The 18,800-nt window shown below is 38.7% G+C and overlaps 1 protein-coding gene across 5 annotated transcripts in view; it reads right to left on the bottom strand.

The window, feature by feature from the left end:
* The window catches only part of NCKAP1 (NCK associated protein 1), a 69,778-nt gene that overhangs the window by 1,632 nt on the left and 49,346 nt on the right, over positions 1-18,800 (bottom strand). For all 5 annotated transcript variants that reach the window (XM_086615228.1, XM_086615227.1, XM_086615229.1 and 2 more), the window contains 10 exons: positions 18,561-18,779; positions 18,089-18,219; positions 17,638-17,735; positions 13,673-13,766; positions 12,966-13,048; positions 12,409-12,489; positions 8,812-8,905; positions 7,113-7,229; positions 2,885-2,994; positions 148-237 (listed from right to left, as the gene is read on the bottom strand). In XM_086615228.1, coding sequence (XP_086471354.1) covers positions 148-237; positions 2,885-2,994; positions 7,113-7,229; positions 8,812-8,905; positions 12,409-12,489; positions 12,966-13,048; positions 13,673-13,766; positions 17,638-17,735; positions 18,089-18,219; positions 18,561-18,779 — 1,117 coding nt within the window. The remainder of the gene's footprint in view (positions 1-147; positions 238-2,884; positions 2,995-7,112; positions 7,230-8,811; positions 8,906-12,408; positions 12,490-12,965; positions 13,049-13,672; positions 13,767-17,637; positions 17,736-18,088; positions 18,220-18,560; positions 18,780-18,800) is intronic.

Below are 18,800 nucleotides of genomic sequence, written 5' to 3'. Positions count from 1 at the left end.
TAGAATGCCAGGAGGAATGACGTAAAAAGTGATTTCCACTCGTTCATGAGCTACAACAGCCAAGGTGACACCCAAACCCCCCCTGCTGAACGATGCACTATGGAGCCTGCTCCCTAAGTCAGTAACACAGATCAAACACACACTTACCATGTCGAGTAGCAGGTACACAGATTCTCTGTTCCTTGTAGTAGTTTTGTCCGTCTCCTGGCCAATCTTCAGTAGACTAGACGATGCAAGCTACATAAAATGAGCATTTCAAAGCAATAAATAAAACAATGCCTTGACCAGCTTCTGCTATTTCCTTCCACTCCCCCCCCCTCACCCCCTCCTTCTCAAGGAATCAACTCCCGAGCCGACGGACACTGCGTGTGCTAATAACGACACGGGAAAGGAAGGGATCCTGAGCGACCGAACCATCACCGGGCCTCGGTCTCAGTGAGCCATTTCTGTATATTTCTAGTAGTGTTTAATAAGTGATGTGCTATTTTAATACAAAAAGTGATTAACTTATTGCAAAGAAATTCCTGTTGTAATCACTGGTTGAGCGTTATAAAGTCTACTGAAATTAACAGCACAACTCTCACGGGATCAAGATCTCACTTCCTCTGCCCTTCCCAACAGGCAGATAAACCAAGTGCATTTTTGTAAGACTTAAAGTGAAGTTTTTATTGTTTGAAGTTATATCCATTTTGCAACAGAAGGACAAATTAGGTTTTACATCCTAAGCTATATTTAACTGAAAAAATGTCATCCTAAGTGTAAATTCTATCAGACCATGAGCAACCCTACAATATTAGTTTTAAAAGATATCCTAGAAACTTGTAACACATACTTAGGTATTTACAAGCTCAGGATGACAGAATACAGTAAAATACTTAATTTGCAGGTACATTGATAACCCATGTTTTCATGCCTTATGGAAATTTGGAAAAAAGACCCCTCTTTCTCAACTTTCAGATGTACAAACATCATTTATGCCCTCACACCAAGCAATGGCGATGTGCCTAAATCACATGTTTACTAGAAATGGATTTTAACTTAAAATATTAACTTTGTTCAAGAGGAATATTGATTTAGATTTTCAATTCCGTCATGAATCAATTTGTACTATCAAGTGAATACGCATGCTTCAAAAGAATCTTAGCATATACTCATCAATATTAAATAACCTAGTTAAGTTTTTTTTCCATATTTAATTAACTTCAACAGGAAAGCAGATCATCTCCAGCAGTACATTTTCTTCTTGAGAAAAATGTTTTTCTTTCAGACTAACAGTAAGTGATATATAAAAGGTGTTAGAAAAAAAGAAAGATTAACAAAATATCTGAACCATCAAGTCATGGTCTGTGCAGTAAAAGCAGTGGTCTGAAACCAGTTTGTTAACACTGAAAAAATGCAAACCTCATACCAAAAGTGTTTTTATCACATGAAACTATACTGGTTTGCTTCACTTGTCAAATGTATGCAACTTGACACAACCATTTCTCTTTCATCTTTTACAGCCAGCAGTTGCATTAGACAAGGTCAATGGCCAAAGGTTTTTTTTTTCTGTTTTACAAAATGCAATGAACTTCCAGAAGTAAAAGATCCTTTCAAGGAAAAAAAAAAGAAAGAAAAATTGTTTCTGTGGACTTCTAGTTATGGAAAGTTACCATTATCCCACTCCCATAAGTGTGGAGGGCACCTAAAATAAGGGAAGGAGGGGATATTTTTTCACATTTCAAGGCCAAACAGCAAAAATCAGGTAAAACCACAGTAGTTTTTAGAAATTAAAGTAAAGCTGCCCTTTTAGCCTTTAGTTTCCCTTCAGGTATTGGCTAATTAAGAGCCACTTTAAAAATTCTATTTCTACTCAAGCAGCACGCCAAAATGCATTTAAAATGCATCACCACCACCTAAGGGCTTTTGATTTTTTTCTAAGCATCACTAAGGATTTCAGAAGCTTTGATCTTCAACCTACTCTGAAGCATAAAAATTCCTCTTCCCAAACATCCCTGTAAGATAGATACCACTGTCAGACAGCTACTGTTTCAGAAGGGCAGGCATGTCAAAAGGCACACCTCAAAAGCCACTCTGGAGCTATCTTTTTTGGAAGGGTAAAATAAACTACAGAGTCCAACACATCATGGCAGAAGCCTGCTAGACGTAATCCTGACCTTGCATGCATCGCACATTTCCTTTTCCAGTCATGGACCACACAATGTAAGACGTGGTATGTGCTAAAATACTATGGATTATACCGAAAAAAAATTATGACACCTGTACTGATTTACTACTGTTACTTTCTGCCATCACACCCAGCTGACTGTTGCTACAAGACTACTACTAAATTTCATCTACACACAGACTTGTGTTAACAACGTGCTTTTCTCTTGAGCACCAAAACCAGATTTATATGAAATCGATCGCGTTGCATCCCAAATTAATTACATTTTCTACCTGCATTTAAAAATATTCAAGTCAAGAGATATTTTTCTCATTGAGATATGAATTTTAACCTATTGCTAGACTTCAAAAAGTAACTTACCCACAGCTGGTTTTCTCCTAATCAAAATCAACGCTGTGTTATACAATAACTTTAGTTTCTCTGCAATCTACAACTGCAGGAAAAGTAGTAAAATTACCAGCATTATGAAGCAATATGGCTATTGGAATAAATGTTGGTTAATCAATACTCATCCATACTCATCTAAATCTTTATGTCCTTGTGATTCAGATCACTCATGGCCACTGGAAAGGCAACACTTGCAGTGACAAACACATTGCTAATTTCTTGACAGCACTGCACCAGCTAGACCATGTACCAAACGGATTGCAGGGCATCAGGGGGTGAAAATTCCCCTCTTTTTAGAGAAGCCAGCTCTGGAAATGCAGTTATACATACAGCCAAGAATTCTTTAAGACGGTCTTCAATGCTTCCCTTGTGGATGGTAAATAAAGCTGCAGCAATCTGGTTGATAGCTTTTGCCAAGCAGTGAATGTTGTTGCAATGCCCTAAACAAAAACATACACAAATTACCTCAGCATCACGTTTGAAAATGACAGCATTCTTTGGAAAATATCACTGAAGAGTAAACGGCCTTGTCACAACAAAAGATCAACTTTCAGCCTCAGGAACAAAGCCCTCGGGTATCAGGAAAGCAGCCAGAAGCACGGATCTCCCTGCTCGGTGCTGTGATGGCCACAAGCACCTGACAAAGATCCACGTGGTTTTTAGAAATAAAGAAAAAGAACATATTGGAAGTTTATCTGGTTTCTACAAAACCTGAGGGTATTGCCACTTGACTAGGCTAAAGAGACATGAGCAAGCAGGATTTTTTTCAAGCTAATTGGCTATTTTTCTCCCCTCTGTGTAAACCAACAAGTCATCGTGCCCAGATGGCATTCACTCAAGATTTCTACAGGAACTCAAGAACAAAACTGTTGAATTGCTAATTGCCCTACGTAACATCTTGCCTAAAATTCACCCAGGCTTCCAAGGCCTGGAAGGTGATTAAATGACACCAGTTCTCCCAGACAGCAGAACTGTTCCTCAGTAAGCCTGCTATCTCTTTTAGGTAAATTAAGTCAAATCTATCACTTCAAAACAAAATGAATAGTCACCTGGGCAAGTATCTTGGGAAAGCGTGAACATACGAAACGGAGGTGGTCAGAGCTGACAAGTACTGAAGCACGTAAACATTGCTGATTGTCACCAATTCTTTTTGACCATTGTGGAGCACTGAGATCATTTTTTCATTCAGTCATTTATCGCAACTCCAAGATCATGCTTGAACGGTGAGGTCAGCTAGACCTCACCACTCCACCTCAGAAAATTAATTTTTTTTCCCCCTTGCATATCACATTGTTACTTAAAATGAATTTTATCTGTCCCTTCATTGCTCAAATTGCTCAATGTCATAATATCTATCTGCAGCTCTTCACTCCTCTAATACTCTCAAGTAACTTTGCATTTTCTCACCTCACTCTTCATCCCCCCTTCCAGGTGGTCTATGAATATGCTGCTCTGTAGGTCCCAGCAAAGGTCCCTGTGGATCTCCACCAGCAGGCCCCCCCCCCCCCCCCCCCCAAGTTGATACTCCTAATCCATCTCCTTTTTTTAAATTAAATATTGCTGCATGAATATGCTAGTCCAAAAAAAGAACAGATGACCACTTTCCTTGAACATTAGTCAAGAACATCTGTTCTGCTTAATTCTGCTGATTTAAATTTATATTTGTTTTTGAAGTAGCTTGTTTTTTTTTTAAAGTGACTTCATTTTTATGTCTCGGAGACAGTAGAAAAAGCATTGGCGAGGGAATTCAACTGAGGAACAGTTGTCTTCCAACCTGCAACAGGTTTCAAGTATTTAGAAAAGGCTATGTGTCTTGCAGACTAGTGTTCCAGTCTAGCCTCTAGACAACAAATTAGTTCTCTGGCCTGGTATTTGACTAGCAGCTCAGACTTCTTATTGGGAACAAAAGTAAAGGTCTGTCCGAATCTGAGCCTTTATCTGGAGCTAGTGGAACAAACAGGCTTGATCTTGAAGTAGGCAGAGAGAACGCAGACATTGCTAAAGCTGTCCAAGAAGCGTCTGTGTTTGGGAAGTATGCCTTGCCAGATTAGAAAGCTGAAACTCCTTCAAATCTGTGACTTGTTGATGGATGAATTCAGGTTTTATCCAGGGAATTTACTTCCCAAAAAGCAGCATTTATTAAGTTCTTATTCTGGAAACAGCATCTGTATTAAGTGTCTAAAGCCAGATGTTCTACAATAAGAGCAGAATGCAAGAAAAAATATTATGCAAGGAAGGCAGGACATACAAGGTCTATTCTGTTTGTTCAGTTATTTTTGTAGAGTGAACATATTTTATGTATTCCTTTTGCCAGACTCTCTTCCTCCCAATATAAAAGAGCCCACTCAGTGAAGAATTACATAATACTGAGGCCACATCTCGTAAAATCAGTAGCAACTCCTAATACAGGCTTCTTTGAGTTCTAGATGTAACTTCTCTCCAGTCAGTTCTAACTACGAGATCTTATTGATTGTACTTAAAGAACCCACTTTGAAACAAGCTTTGCCTGACTTCATGCTAAGAGCTACTGCACGTAAAAGAAATCAGAGAAACTGGAATATTTAAGCTACATGATACAGAACAGGCAGAAGATAAGAAGTATCTGTTGTTTCAGCCTGCTAAAACCTGAGGGCTAAGCAGTTCCTTGGAAGAGAGGGGAGTTTGAGGAAGACAAACCTGCACGAGCTCTAACTTGCTGGAGAACCTCTTACTAGCCTGACTCATGTTCTTAGAAATAAATCTGCAGAGGGGAGAATGTGAAAATATAATCACCGTTAAAAAGTTTTAGTACTGCCCCTCTGGCAAGTAGTGTAAGTTTTGAGACTCCGCAGTAGGTAAGGAAAACTGGTAGCAAAAAGTGCTTCCAGACGATTTGTTTTACGAAAACTATAAACAATATTTAGGAGATGTGGTCTTAAACACACATCAGCAAGTTTATTTGGGCTTGAGAACCAACCTGACTCTCCTTTAACAAGCAAGTTTCTACTCGTGCCCCTCACCAATCACATTTGATATTTCTTGCTCTTGTCTATATTCTGAGATTTTCATTCAGTCATTATGGCTTTGAAAAAGCTCACAAAAAGCAGTATAAATACTATGAGAGTGCAGATAATATGAAGCAACACTTCAGGTTACAGATTATTCTCCCTATTCATCAGAAAAAGCTGTTAATTTAAAAATTCATAACTTTTCAAATCAGTGTTCAAGTTCTACTCACCGCATCAGGTATTTATCCAACTGTTTCACAACTGGCAAGAGGCTACACTATCTGTTTAAAATGAAACTAGAGCTAATAAATCCCTAATCCCTCAAAACTGAAGAAAACGTTAATTAACCCCATTTATAACAACTACCTTGGGTCTTTCAAAAAACGTGGTTTGCATACTACACTAAGTGATACAAAAGGCTTTCAGAATTCTTTCAGAATTTTTGGTCTTTTCCTGGTACTTTAAATTTTCAGAAGTCAGTTTAGACATTCTTTCCGAGTTAAATTTTGACCCGATTAAAAATAATGCAACTTGAAAAAAAAAAAAAAAAAAAGAAAGAAAAAACACACTGTGCTCAGTAAATGGATGCAGAATAAACACGGTCTTCTACGAAAGCCATGCTACACATCACAAAGGAAATAGCTTGAACAGCTGAAAGGTGAATTTTGTATGTGTTGGAATAGTTCTGTCGGTCTTCTTTTTTTTCAATGTTTTTGTCTGAAAGAAAACTTTTTTTGGTGGATTACATGCAAAGAATTTCCTTGAGGCAAAGACTACTTTTTTTTTTTAAAAAAAGTTGAACTACTGCATAGGATATAATTCTGTGTGCAGCTTACACCTTCCAGACTCTGCTTTCCAAATGTTATGCCTAGTGATGTGAACAGCATATTACATACAGAAAAGACACCTTGTATGAGTGGCCCAAAGCCAATGTAAAGCTAAAACATCTATACTATTACATAGTAAGTCTCACACTAATTAATGTAGAATGTATGCTCTAGCAATTCCATATATTAGGACAAGATTGCCCCCTACAGTATCTGAACTGTTCTTAAAATCTTGAGACGACTCTTTTTTTCATGGGAAGTGATCTCAAACAAGAGTTAAGTTTGAGTTAAGTTACAAGGGTGTGTAGTGATAGGACAAGGGGCAACGGATTTAAACGGAAAGAGGGGAGATTTAGGTTAGATATAAGAAAGAAATTCTTTACATTGAGGGTGGTGAGGTACTGGCACAGGTTGCCCAGAGAAGTTGTGACTGCCCCATCCCTGGAAGTGTTCAAGGCCAGGTTGGATGAGGCTTTGGGCAACCTGGTGTAGTGGAGAGTGTCCCTGCCCATGGCAGGGGGGTTGGAACTAGATGATCTTTGAGGTCCCTTCCAACCCAAACCATTCTATGATTCTAAATACCTTTTGAAATAACTTTCAGAAGAACTTCCTTGGATTAGGGCTAATTTCAAATTTTGGTCACTGTAAGACTTTAGTAAATATTTAAAGCAAAAGCATTCAAGAAACTACCAGGACTATCACGAAGAAAGCATCCACAGCAAACATCTGCAGACTCTACGTTACCTTCAATGGCAGGACTATACTGAGACATCACATTACTAGCCAAAGTCGGCAAGGAGACAGCCACGAAGACCATGAGCAGGCAAGCAATTTTATATTCTTCTTCTGGACTAATATTTTCTAAAAACAAAAACAAAGTTCTTTAATTAAAGAAGTAATCTTACAGTACTCCCTTTCAACTGTAGGTGGTTTGGAAAATAAAATGTTTGATCGAACTGAGATTTAAACCCATCAACAACAGATGTCTGTATTGTGAAAAGAGGAATATGATGTCAGTCTTGCCAAAAGACACAGGGTGGAGCTTCAAAACGTCCAGTTCGTTACCTACAAGAACAAAGGTAAGCCACTGCCACCCTATCACTTCTAATCATCTAGTTACTAAGGCTTTAATATGCTGTGCAGAGTAGTATTCGTACACGCTGGTGTAAATCTGCTCTGAGGTGAGGAGAGCTTCTCTTGCACTCTCCCTTTGGTAAATGAGCAGAACGTGACGTGCGCTCACCCCAACTCACACCAAAACCTTGTGTTTTCAAAAACAGCAGCATCACTAAATATTAGCATCAGATTGGCCTAAAAAGTCAACAGTTGGTGAAACACAGTACTTATGTCTGTACAAACCGAATTACTAAAAGCAAAATACTTCAAACTGCAAAGGTAAGAGTCAAAATACAAGATCCTGACCAATCATGAAAACATACAGAAATTGCCTGTCATGTTTACCCAGCTTAAACGTTTCAAAGCTGCACCACAATGAAAAGAATCAATTTAAAATGACGTTTCAGATACTAGCTGTCTTCCAAAGATATACATACAATGTATATAAAACAAATACACTTTTTTTTTTTAAGGTACACAAAGAAATTGTGCTTGACACTTGAGTTTGAATACTCAAATGCCCCTTGGAGTTCGCTGTATCTTCCCCTCCCAAAATAACTACTCTTAAAGCAAGAAAAAACAACTTGGGTAGCATTTTAAAATACTCATCATCTGATTATAACATTAACTAGCCACTATTCACAGGGAAAAAAAAGCAATAAAGTGCTCTCTAAGGGAAGACAGGGAAAAAAGCTTAAGACTGTCAAAAAGCACTTAAGAGTCTTAATTCATGCCTTGGAACCTGCCAGAGTAAACAGACCTAACAGCTTAGACAGGGCTGCTTTAAAGCAAGTAAGAGGAAGCACTACACATGTTGGAACATCAACATGTTTATTTTACCCTGTTTCCCCTTGTAAGCTCCATGTTAACACCTGTACACACTCCAGTGACAACGCTGTGAAATTCATGCAGTGCATTCAGCTGGGTGCAGCTTCCAATGCCCACTTACCTGGCACAGATGTGTTACACATCTGTGCAACAGAACCCATCCTGTCTGTGAGTCTTGTTTTCGGTGTCCTTAAATACAGCAGCTTTCACCATCAGCTGCTGAACTCCTTCAACATCTACTTGTTATTCTTTTCTAGGCCAACAAGTTAACTCATATGTGGTTGAAAAGATTCTCAAGGTAACACTTCAGCAGGCACAAATAATTCATGTTCTTAGGCCATTTATGGGGTTCATTGAAGGAATACAAAGCACCCAAGATATAAAAGTCTTCCCCTAGCACTTTAACCACTTCCATGCCTGACAGCAATTATTTTTTTGCTGCCCCTTTTTAAAATTTTTTTTTTAAAACAATTACATTTTTTAAGTTATAACTTTTTACCTGATTTTTGGGAAGACAGTGCTACGACCAAGGCAGGATCAATCTCACAAGGCAATCCAGCAGCTGATGACAGTTCGTATACATTCATTGCCACCTGAGGACCAGAAGACAGACAATTACAAAAAAGACAACACTGAACACTTTTTGTGTAAACATAATGAAGCACAGTTTTGCTGTCAAGTTTAAAATGTTCACATTAGAGTCTGAAGCACTAAGGAATTTCAGACACTTGGCTAAAACAGGATAAAGAGACTCTAGATTTCTGTTTGTTTCTAACCTACACTGAACAGCTGGGTCAGTACTTTGCGTGCTAGGTTATTTCTTTTTGTCAAGCCAAACACAGCTTGTATGCTTTTCTACATTATCTCCAAAGCAAACATCCTGACTTCCAATTAGCTGTTTCTACATCTTTCTTCACTGATCAAAAGAAACCAACAGATTTGCTCTACCAGTTCTAAAGCATCAGCTAACATCTGCAAATACAGCATTTTCAGTCAAAAGCCAAAATCTCAATCTGGTGAAATACTAGGGTAAGGCAGAAATCTTGCAACATCAAATTTGATACAGATTCAGTGTCCAGTGATTCCAAGCGCCAAGAAGCAGACTCCAAATGGCATGAACACTTGGAAGGACTAAGAACATCTTGAAACGTGTTCCATTTTCCAGCCCGTTGCAGGCTGTACCTTTTATTGCCATTAACGAATGTTTGATACCGCTCTTCTCTCTTTCCCCAATTTATATTTTGGATAAAGTATCCCAAGCTGTAGTTCAGATGAATCTCTGCAAAAGCAGGTTTATCCCAAACACAAAGGACTATGGGAAACACCAGCAATAGCACCAGACTATCTTTCTTCGCGTGCTCCAGCCTGGCTACCCGAGGGCAAGCTCTGACACGAAAAGCACACAATGTTGTTGGCACGGTACCACGCTGCCACCAGGACCATCGGTACTAGCTTGAGCACTGTCCTGCGTTAAAAGAATTACGGAACATCTGGATGGGAACTGGTTCACAACCACCTGGTTAAGGAGCAACAGGGGAACAAATGCAAGCCTGCTTCTAAAAGCCTGTATAGACATCCCAACAATTTAATATTAAAAATAACCAAATAAAAGGAGAACAAATCCCCATTTCACCAGTCACCCCAAATCATAGGTTTCACGGATACTAAAACAAAAATAACGTTGCATAATGAGTATTTACTTCATCAACAGCTTTAAAGCTATTTATGCTTTGCTTGGTAAATTCAATACACAGGAAATTACTATGTTGTTATGTCCTAAAATACACCCAATTGGGCAATTGTCCTAATCCATTGCACAAAGCCTTGTAAAGATCTGTCTGTTGACATGCCTTCATTTAAGAAAAAAAAGTCAGCCCTATTGTCCCAACAGAAGCCTTTGTGGCTTACAGTTGCACTGCTGTATGTGACAAGGCCAGGAGAAAACTCAGACAATGAGCTGCTGATCGTCCACAGAGCTTTAATTGTTAGCAGGCTCATAGCACAGTCCTGGCCTGTCCAACAAGCTGTTTTCAAGACAAAGCCCTGGCAGAGTTGCAAGGTAGAACATGTCAGGGCTCCCAGTAGGCACCATGAACAAGATTACACAGGTTTGGCTCCTTCTCCGTGCACAGTCCTCCAACATTATCCAGGCAAGCTATGTACTTTCAACAAGTCTACATGGCGTCACGCCACACCACGAGACGTGACCATCTACGGTTGGTATCACGCGGACACCAGCATGGTGGACTGTACCACAGCACTTGGAACTTATTTCAGACACTGTGAACTAGAAAAACACACACATAAAATAAGAACACTTAAGAATCACAGTGGAACTACAGCACACCCAGAGAAGGTCAACAGCCAAACAACATGAAGCATAGGCAACTAGGTGGTGCTACATAGCATGAGCCAGAGAACAGTCCTTGGCATGCTTTTATTTAGCAGTAGATAGGTTTTTTTGCCATCTAATTTTTCCAGTGACTGCAAATTACTCCAGTGACTTCCACAAGAGAAGCAGCAAGTACTGTGCTTCCTTGCATCTGCTGACACAAATGACTTCAGTGATGTCTTTAGAGACACACCAAGATGTTTAAAACGATCTGTTATCATCAGCTTAAAAATGTCAATGGTAAAACACTCTCTTCAATAATTACTGTTGCAGCCTTTATCCCACCCTACTTTTCAGCACCCCCTTTTACACCAGAAGGTGTTAAGATGCTTTCTGAAAAGATCAAACTAAGTAAGCAGTGAACTCCCCTCCTCATCTCTTCTGCATGCTGATTCCTCAAGTTCAATACTGGAGCACGATGCTTTGGTGATCAACGATTTTCTCTGTAACTATGGGTAAGAATTTTAGAAAGGCTTTTCTTGGGAAGTGCAAAGGCAACTTGCATCACTTTGATGTAATTTTTATCATGAACCAGTATCCTTGAAGTTAATTTTCCATAACATTTCCACAGAAATCCTCTACTGTGGTATGAATTTCAATGTTTTCTGAGACATCAAACGGACATGGCTGGTTTATCGGCATTGCGTATTTCAAAGAGCACGTGACTGTATTTTGGAGTGAAATAGTGTATGTGTGAAATTCCAGCAACTTCTATTCTTCATGCAGCCTCTGACTCATCTTCACACAGACTGCTAAACCATGTCTTCTGACATCACAAGGTGCAGTATAATGGACTCTGAACTGCTCTTGTAAAGTACTTTTAAAAAGGAGAAGGATGTTTTTTATTCAGTCAATCTTCACACACAACAGAACCTAAGTTCTTTCCTCAAGAGTAAACGGCAAAATATAAAACTTCAAGTTCAGGAATAACAACATATTCCAGCCCTCAAAACCCGTCCTTTGCTCCAGAGCAAATTTCTAAAAATTGTTTCTGTAAAAGCGAATCACGAGTTGCGTGCTCTATGTCCCACTACACATTTCCTGCAAATCAAATCGTCACAACACCAGTAAGAAGCTTGCAAACCTTCATGGGCTTCAAGCTGCAACAAGAGATTAAAAAAATCAGCCAGGCTGCAGCTACTACTGTGCATGTGTGCCCAGAAGCCACGTGATTCACCAACAAGGGTTTTTGGACAGACACACACCACCACTCAGAAGCAAGGCATCTTATTTAAGCTGCTAACTTTTTTCCAAGCATTTCAGACAGCAGGTTCAGCAGAATTTTCAATTTAAGGTCAAAATCAGACTTGTATCTATTACATGCTAAGAGCTCCAACCATGTACCCAGAGTCCTTGAAACTTTTAGTTGTACTGGTTATACTGCTCACACTATGAAGCAGCTCAGTATTCTTCCTTTTATGGCTTAGTCATGTCCTAACACTTGATAAATTTTGTTCTTAATTCTTTCCAAGAAAGTTCTCAAATGTGATCACAGGCAAATAGAGACTTGTGCTTATCCTACCAGTTGGAGTTTTTTTCCCAGAACATTAGGAGGCTGCAGATGCACAACTACTTAGTGGTTTGGGAAAAAAAAAGGGTATTCTCTGTTTCTGGATTTTTCACACTAAGCATGTAAGTCTAGTCCCTTACATATTTTCAGTAAGCTCCAAAAATGCCTCCACCACCCTTTGGGCCAAACATTACCTTCATGTCAGTCTCTCTTGGAATGTGATCTTTAAAGTCCTCGATGGAACTTACAAGGAAAGGAATGTGGTACGATAAGACCTAAGAGAGACAAACATACAAAATGAGAAAAAATACTTCCCATTTTAATGATTAATTAGACACTACTATTATTTTACTGGAATTATTTTTTTTAAAACAAATTTTTATTTTATGCATATGAACTTGTTTGTAGATCTAACACATTAAAGCCTAATAAACGTAAAATAAAGCTGTTTGCAAACAAAGTGAAATGAAAGCTTTTAAAATGCACTAAACACAGAAAACATTGAGAGGCATGCTCAAACTAAAACATATATGTTTTAATGTAACATTTCTCTGAACTTTACCCAAAAAGTAGATTCCCCCACCACCAGCTTGCAATTCAAAGTTCAGTTATGACTGTGCATTGACATTTTACCTTCATGCCAACCGTTTAAGCAGCAGCATTCCTAAGTAGTGAAGCTTTAAACACCCTACCATTCCATTAAATTAAACACAAACAAAAGTTATTTGGAACATATTCAGTTATTTCTTACATCTCTAAGTGCTTCCTGTGCCAACGACCGAAAAGACAAGATAACACCAATAATTGTCATTCTCTTCAAAACACTGTCAACAGCTGAGGAGAAAGAAAACATTTAACAAAATACTGAAAAACTGCAAGGTACTGAAACAACAGCATTCCTTAAAAAAGCCAAAATAAACACAGCTTAAGCAGGTTTTTATAGCTGAGTCGACAATGGGATTTTCAGTATAAGACAATCCTGTTAACCACTTCATGGAATGAACCCTGACAATACTGACTGCTAACACTAGTTCTGTGTTTTCTGGAGACCAAAAACGTTTCTTTAAAATAATTATTTTTGTTTAAAATAATTACTTACGTTAATTAGATGTAAAAATTTACACTGTGATGGAATCAAATCAGAAACATGCACCAAAAAAGCCTGTATTCTCAGCTATGCACCCAGTTTCAGATTAGCTATGTGCTATCATCCCTGAAAAGATGCTCAAAGCTCATCACTACTATAGTGCCTATGCAATACTGACACTGAAATCTCATTTTGTCTGTACATGAGAAGACTGGAAAATTTTGAAAAGACCCATCAGTTTGTAGGAGCTCACATATATTTCGCTGCTTCTGGATACTTAATACGGGAAAATTAGTTTCTCTCATTTTCTTTACAAAGACAAAGATAAAAAGCCATTCTATATCTTTAGTAGGACCTTGCTAGTTACCCACATGATAATCTCTTAAAGAGCGCTGCCATCTGGTCCGGCTTGTCGAAGCTGGTCCTCATCTGGGTCAGGACTTCAACGTTCTCCACCACAAGTTTCTAAAAAGAAGGAAGGATTCAGGTCAGCTATAGATTTCGGCATGTTAACAAGCTAAATGCATCACAGGATATTTCAGTCTGGCAGAGAGGCAACTAAACTCATGGAATACAGATGTTCCCACTGTGTTCTTCACGGGACTGCGGTATCAGTGGTATTGCCAGGCCCTACTCTGCCCAAAACCAATAAGCTCTGAATCGAAAAGCAGACGATTAGATACCCCTTGGAACACAATTTTTATATTCAACAATGTGTGCAACTTCTTAAAACAAGGGAATGACACTCAGTAAAACCAAACAATAGCTTCTCATGCTATTCCATTCTTTTATAAGAAAGGCATACCCATACAAATAAAAATGCAGATTCACAAAGGAATCCATTATTTTGGGTTGCTCCTTTCACTAGCTATGCTGTAAGGATCAGAAATTTAACGTTGGTAAAACTGAAAAATGGAATGAGGAGTGTAAGAGTCAGATTGTTAAACCTAGATGCAGTTTACTTGAAATTTTCTTCCATTTTAATATAAAATAAAACCAAAGACTTTGATTCAAGTCCCAACACCTTAGCCGGAAACAGTTAAACTGAAGTTCAGTATTTTTCCTATCAGTTTGACAAAAAGAATAGAAAAATGTGTGTCTGTTTCTGATTTGTAACAGCCCTCACACATGCAACTTGTAGCATTAGGGTAAATGTAGTAACGTTCCCGCAATCATTCTCCAAGTATGTATCAGATGTAAAATTACAGAGATTGCATAATCACATCTATGAAATGTCACATCCAAAAAGGGTTTCTTGCTAGCTGAGGAACTTACGTTGTGCCAAGTAGTATTTTTAAACTCTCTTCAAGCAAGAAATATGTACTTTATTCTTACAAAAAATATTTTTGCAGTTTGAATGCAGAGTACCCTATTTCAGAAATGGAAAGTACGATTATTTCTCTTCAGGTAGAGGACAACCAGCAGCCAAGAAAATTTAGGTATCTTGTGTGCTTCTGAACATTACATGAAGAAAATGTTTTCCCTCTTCTAAAGAAGATTTAATTTAGTGCTTTGTATACTAAACAACATCAAGGTAGAAAAGAACTAGAAAGCGGAGAAAGAAAACAAGATATTCTGGATTGGGGTGGTCTTCCAAAGTGATTAATAGTTTTATTTTTCCAATGGATGCATCCCAATCCACCTTAATTACTAAGCAGCACAAAGAAAAGGATAAACGAGAGGGGAGCAGGAAGAACTATTATTCATCAAACATGTAGGCCATTATAAGCCTGGAATGTAATTTAAGATGTACCATAAAACCTAAGAGGAGACATATCTGCAGGAACCTACTGCTAAGGATCCAAGAGCATTTGACCTTGGACAGTTCTGCTAACTGCTTTAACAGTTTTATTTTACTTCGCTTCAATCCAGGCTGAAAACAGGGCAAAGTATAGCAACTGACAAGCAGGGAAATTTAATTTCCGAGTAAACACTCCTGTGACCACAGAAGGGGAAAAAACCTACACAACTTAAACGATAACGCTGCTATGAAATAAGTGGGGATCTGTGGTTACTCCCACCTCCTAGTCAAGCAGCCTCAAAGCAGATGTGTCCAGCTGCTTAGACCTCTCAGATTCAATTACGTTGTGTCATGGTCATGCTATTTCCATACTCAAGTCTATCCATAATCCACCCAGTCTTCCCACTTCCATTATTCTCACCTTCAGTGAGAGGCAAGGAAAGAAATAAGCTGCACAAGCTGCAGCAAACTCACCAGCTCCAAGAATGCATGCAACACAAACGCGCAAGATTTGCTTTGGCTTGCAGCACAGAAGCATGACTGGTTTGCACCGAAAACAAGATGGGCAATTCTAAACCAACCCATGTACCAGACCTTGGCAGATGTGTGACATTTTCATCTAAATCCCTCAAAGCTCTCCAGAATGCAAGACCGAAGGCAATGGCCCACGCGCATCGTTACTGCGTGGAGCTTTCAGCGTTACAAAGAAGGACCAGCATGTTAGTTTCAGACTGAAAAGGAACAGGCTGGAATACAGTTCCAATAGTAACTGAAACGAGGCAAACGTCCCCTCCTCACCCCAGTCTTAAACTTCAGATACGAAACCAACACCTGGTCCCACTGCGGGCAGCAAAGCAAGCGTGTTGAACCCTACTCTTAATAAATTCCCCATTCTCTCCCTCTTGTTGCTTCCTTCCCCCAAACACAGATGTTTCTCAGCGCTCTCTTGCTAAGCCAACTGCATCTCAGCCAAAGAGATGAACATTTTATTACTTTTTTTCCTCCAAATATGTCATCACATGCATGTGGATCTACATTATGTTCTGCTTATCCTTAGCAATATCAGAAAACAACAGCTCTCAGAGATAATTTAAAGTTTCTTTTTTAAAAAAATACACAGAGCTACAGTATCAATCGTGCTGACTTTGAGGAAGTACGACAATTGCACAGCAAGTGGACAATGACAGCAGTGACCAACAAATTTCTGCCCCATGGCTTTGTGTTTTATTGAAATGTGACAGATGTCACTTTGTGTATAATCAGGAGTCACAGAAGTTAACCTTAAAATCATAGTGTTCTTACTTGGAAAGTCTCATCCTAGAACTCAAAAATTGGAATGGGCAAAAGGAATCAACGACCCTGTCTGGGTGGTCTGCTGCATGCTCTTGGGGCAGATGGGAAGGCAGGAGCAGCCCCGCTCCTTCAGCTTCATGTTGAATACAAGGCTTCAAATCTTTTAGGGCACCATGCATCCTAGCAACTCAGCAGCACCGAAATTCACAATGTTTAAAGGGAGACCAAGATCTTCAAAATTGTAACATGGGATATACTAAAACCACACTTTTAAAGGCCTGGTATGCTAATAATAATAAATTGTTGTTGAAGAAAAAAAAAAAGTAAGTTCCTTAGATCTCAAGTATTTGTGTGCATTTCTAAAAACACAGCATGCATGAATAGTTACCCAAAAAATCCTTATTTAATTAGTGGTTAAATAAACTGAAGATGATGAGATGTAATAACAACTTGGAATTAAATTTGGAAATGACATTAAAAGAGTAAGTCATACGAAAAGCAAATATATGCCAATTAGTGGCATTTTAATAGTGTGACTATCCTGGGAAAGTAGTACACGTTATTAAATTTATTAAAACCTCTTTCCAGAGAAAGACTTAATTACATAGGCACCAAGTGTTTCCCTTGTCATGGTTCGTTGCTTTGAATACACATGTAAATAGCTTCCTTGACATGCCCATATTTCCAATTTTTTTTTTTCATGGCATCAACTTTATTGGTTGTTTGTGTTACTGTAGGTAGCAGGTTTATTTCTCAGAATACAGACATTTATAATACACGGATCCTGTTCCACTAGAGGGAACAGCATATGTCTAAAACTGAGGAAACTAGCAAAGAAGAGAGACCTGAAGGCTCCGACCCATGTAAACTCACCAATGATGCTAACACACATGGTAAGCTCAGAAAGTCCTTACAGATGACTGAGAAACATTTCAGATTTTCACGCTAAGTTTTGAGAGTCAACAGACTTGGGTAAGAGCTTTGCAAGCGGCTGGAGATCTTGAAAAACATTTTTCTTCCCATTGATGATAAAAAGAGACTGGACCCCTAACTTAGAGTATCTAACACAGAAATCAGAGTCTGCATAAAGTCCTGCCCCTTCAGCTGCAGAAAAATGTGGGATGCACACGTACTACATGTGCAAACGTACTACAGAATGAGAGTAAAATTCACAGCTTTATCAGTTTGTTTGAAGCAGTCTTTTCAGAAAGATGGCAGGCAGAAACACAGCTATTAAATGTCCAAAAGTAAACTTAAACAGAAAACTCCCAGCCTTCCCACCCACCAGTTTCCCAAGGTTACCTTAAGCTCAGCAACCTGTGAAGAAATGTGCCACATCAGACTTTCACTTAGGAACTTCATGCCGTATGGTCCCAGAAGTTCGGAAAGGGCTCTCATTTCTGAGAAATAAAACAAACTGTTCTACTTCAAACATTCCTTCTTCAGTTATTTGATGCTCATCACGTATCTATCGCAAAACATTTCACCGCAAAATAGAATTTTAGATCCAAGAACTTGTATCATAACAGAACTGAAGCAGCAGTCACCAACACATCATGCTCCTGTGTCTGTGGCCGAAATGCAATAACCCTGCTCTGACTGAAATTAGGAAACGTGTACTTAAATACTTAAGTACTTAAAATACTACTAAAGTTTCACAAATGCTGTCTGTAACAGAGTTGCTGTTATTCTAATTACTCAAGCATGCGATAACTATCCCATACAAATATTTGGTAGAAACATCCGAGTTTACCTGATATGTCGGAGTATTCCTCAGCGTTAAACGTCAGTTCATTTTCGGTAGGCAAATTCACAAATGCCTTCATGGCTGGAAAATAGGCTATGTGACCGTTGCTGACTTGCCGTAGCAAAGTTTCCAAATACCTTATGAGGAAAGGGGAAAAGTTTTAGATGAAAAAAGACATAAGATACTCTATACAGATGAAGTATACTTGTGTGACGAGGGACAGCAAAGCCTATAGACTAAAGTTGTACTTTCATAGTTCAACTGGTATCTGCATCTTACTCTACATCTCCCCCCTATAAAAAGTGAATTTCAAAACAGGCAAACCTTACAGTGCTTTTAAAAGGTGTTGAGAGAAATAAACTTGTGAAGTCAGAAACTTAAGAAAATTGCAAACAACTCCACTTTTCCAAGTCCAGATTTCTAATTACATAGAAATAATATTTAAAAACTTGTCACAAGCGTTCATACAATTACTTACCAATTTGTGTACAGACTGGTAATGGTTGGCTCACCATGACTATCTAAATGCTGGGTTTGCTGAAGCAGAACATTGTTAAATACTCGTGTAATGTCGATCTGTACATAATTTTCTATTGACTGGAGGACTGTCATATAGGCTCTTACACTGGTTAACAGCTCTGAAGGCTTTGCAATCTCTTGCGTTGCTTGATTATACATAGTCATTCCAACAATAGACCTTTTAGAAACAAAAAAAAAG

The sequence above is a fragment of the Tauraco erythrolophus genome, chromosome 8, assembly GCF_009769465.1.
Source record: "Tauraco erythrolophus isolate bTauEry1 chromosome 8, bTauEry1.pri, whole genome shotgun sequence".
NCBI classification, from domain to species: domain Eukaryota; kingdom Metazoa; phylum Chordata; class Aves; order Musophagiformes; family Musophagidae; genus Tauraco; species Tauraco erythrolophus.
The sequence above is the reverse complement of the archived record's forward strand: the minus strand, read 5'-3'. Positions and strand labels throughout refer to the sequence as shown.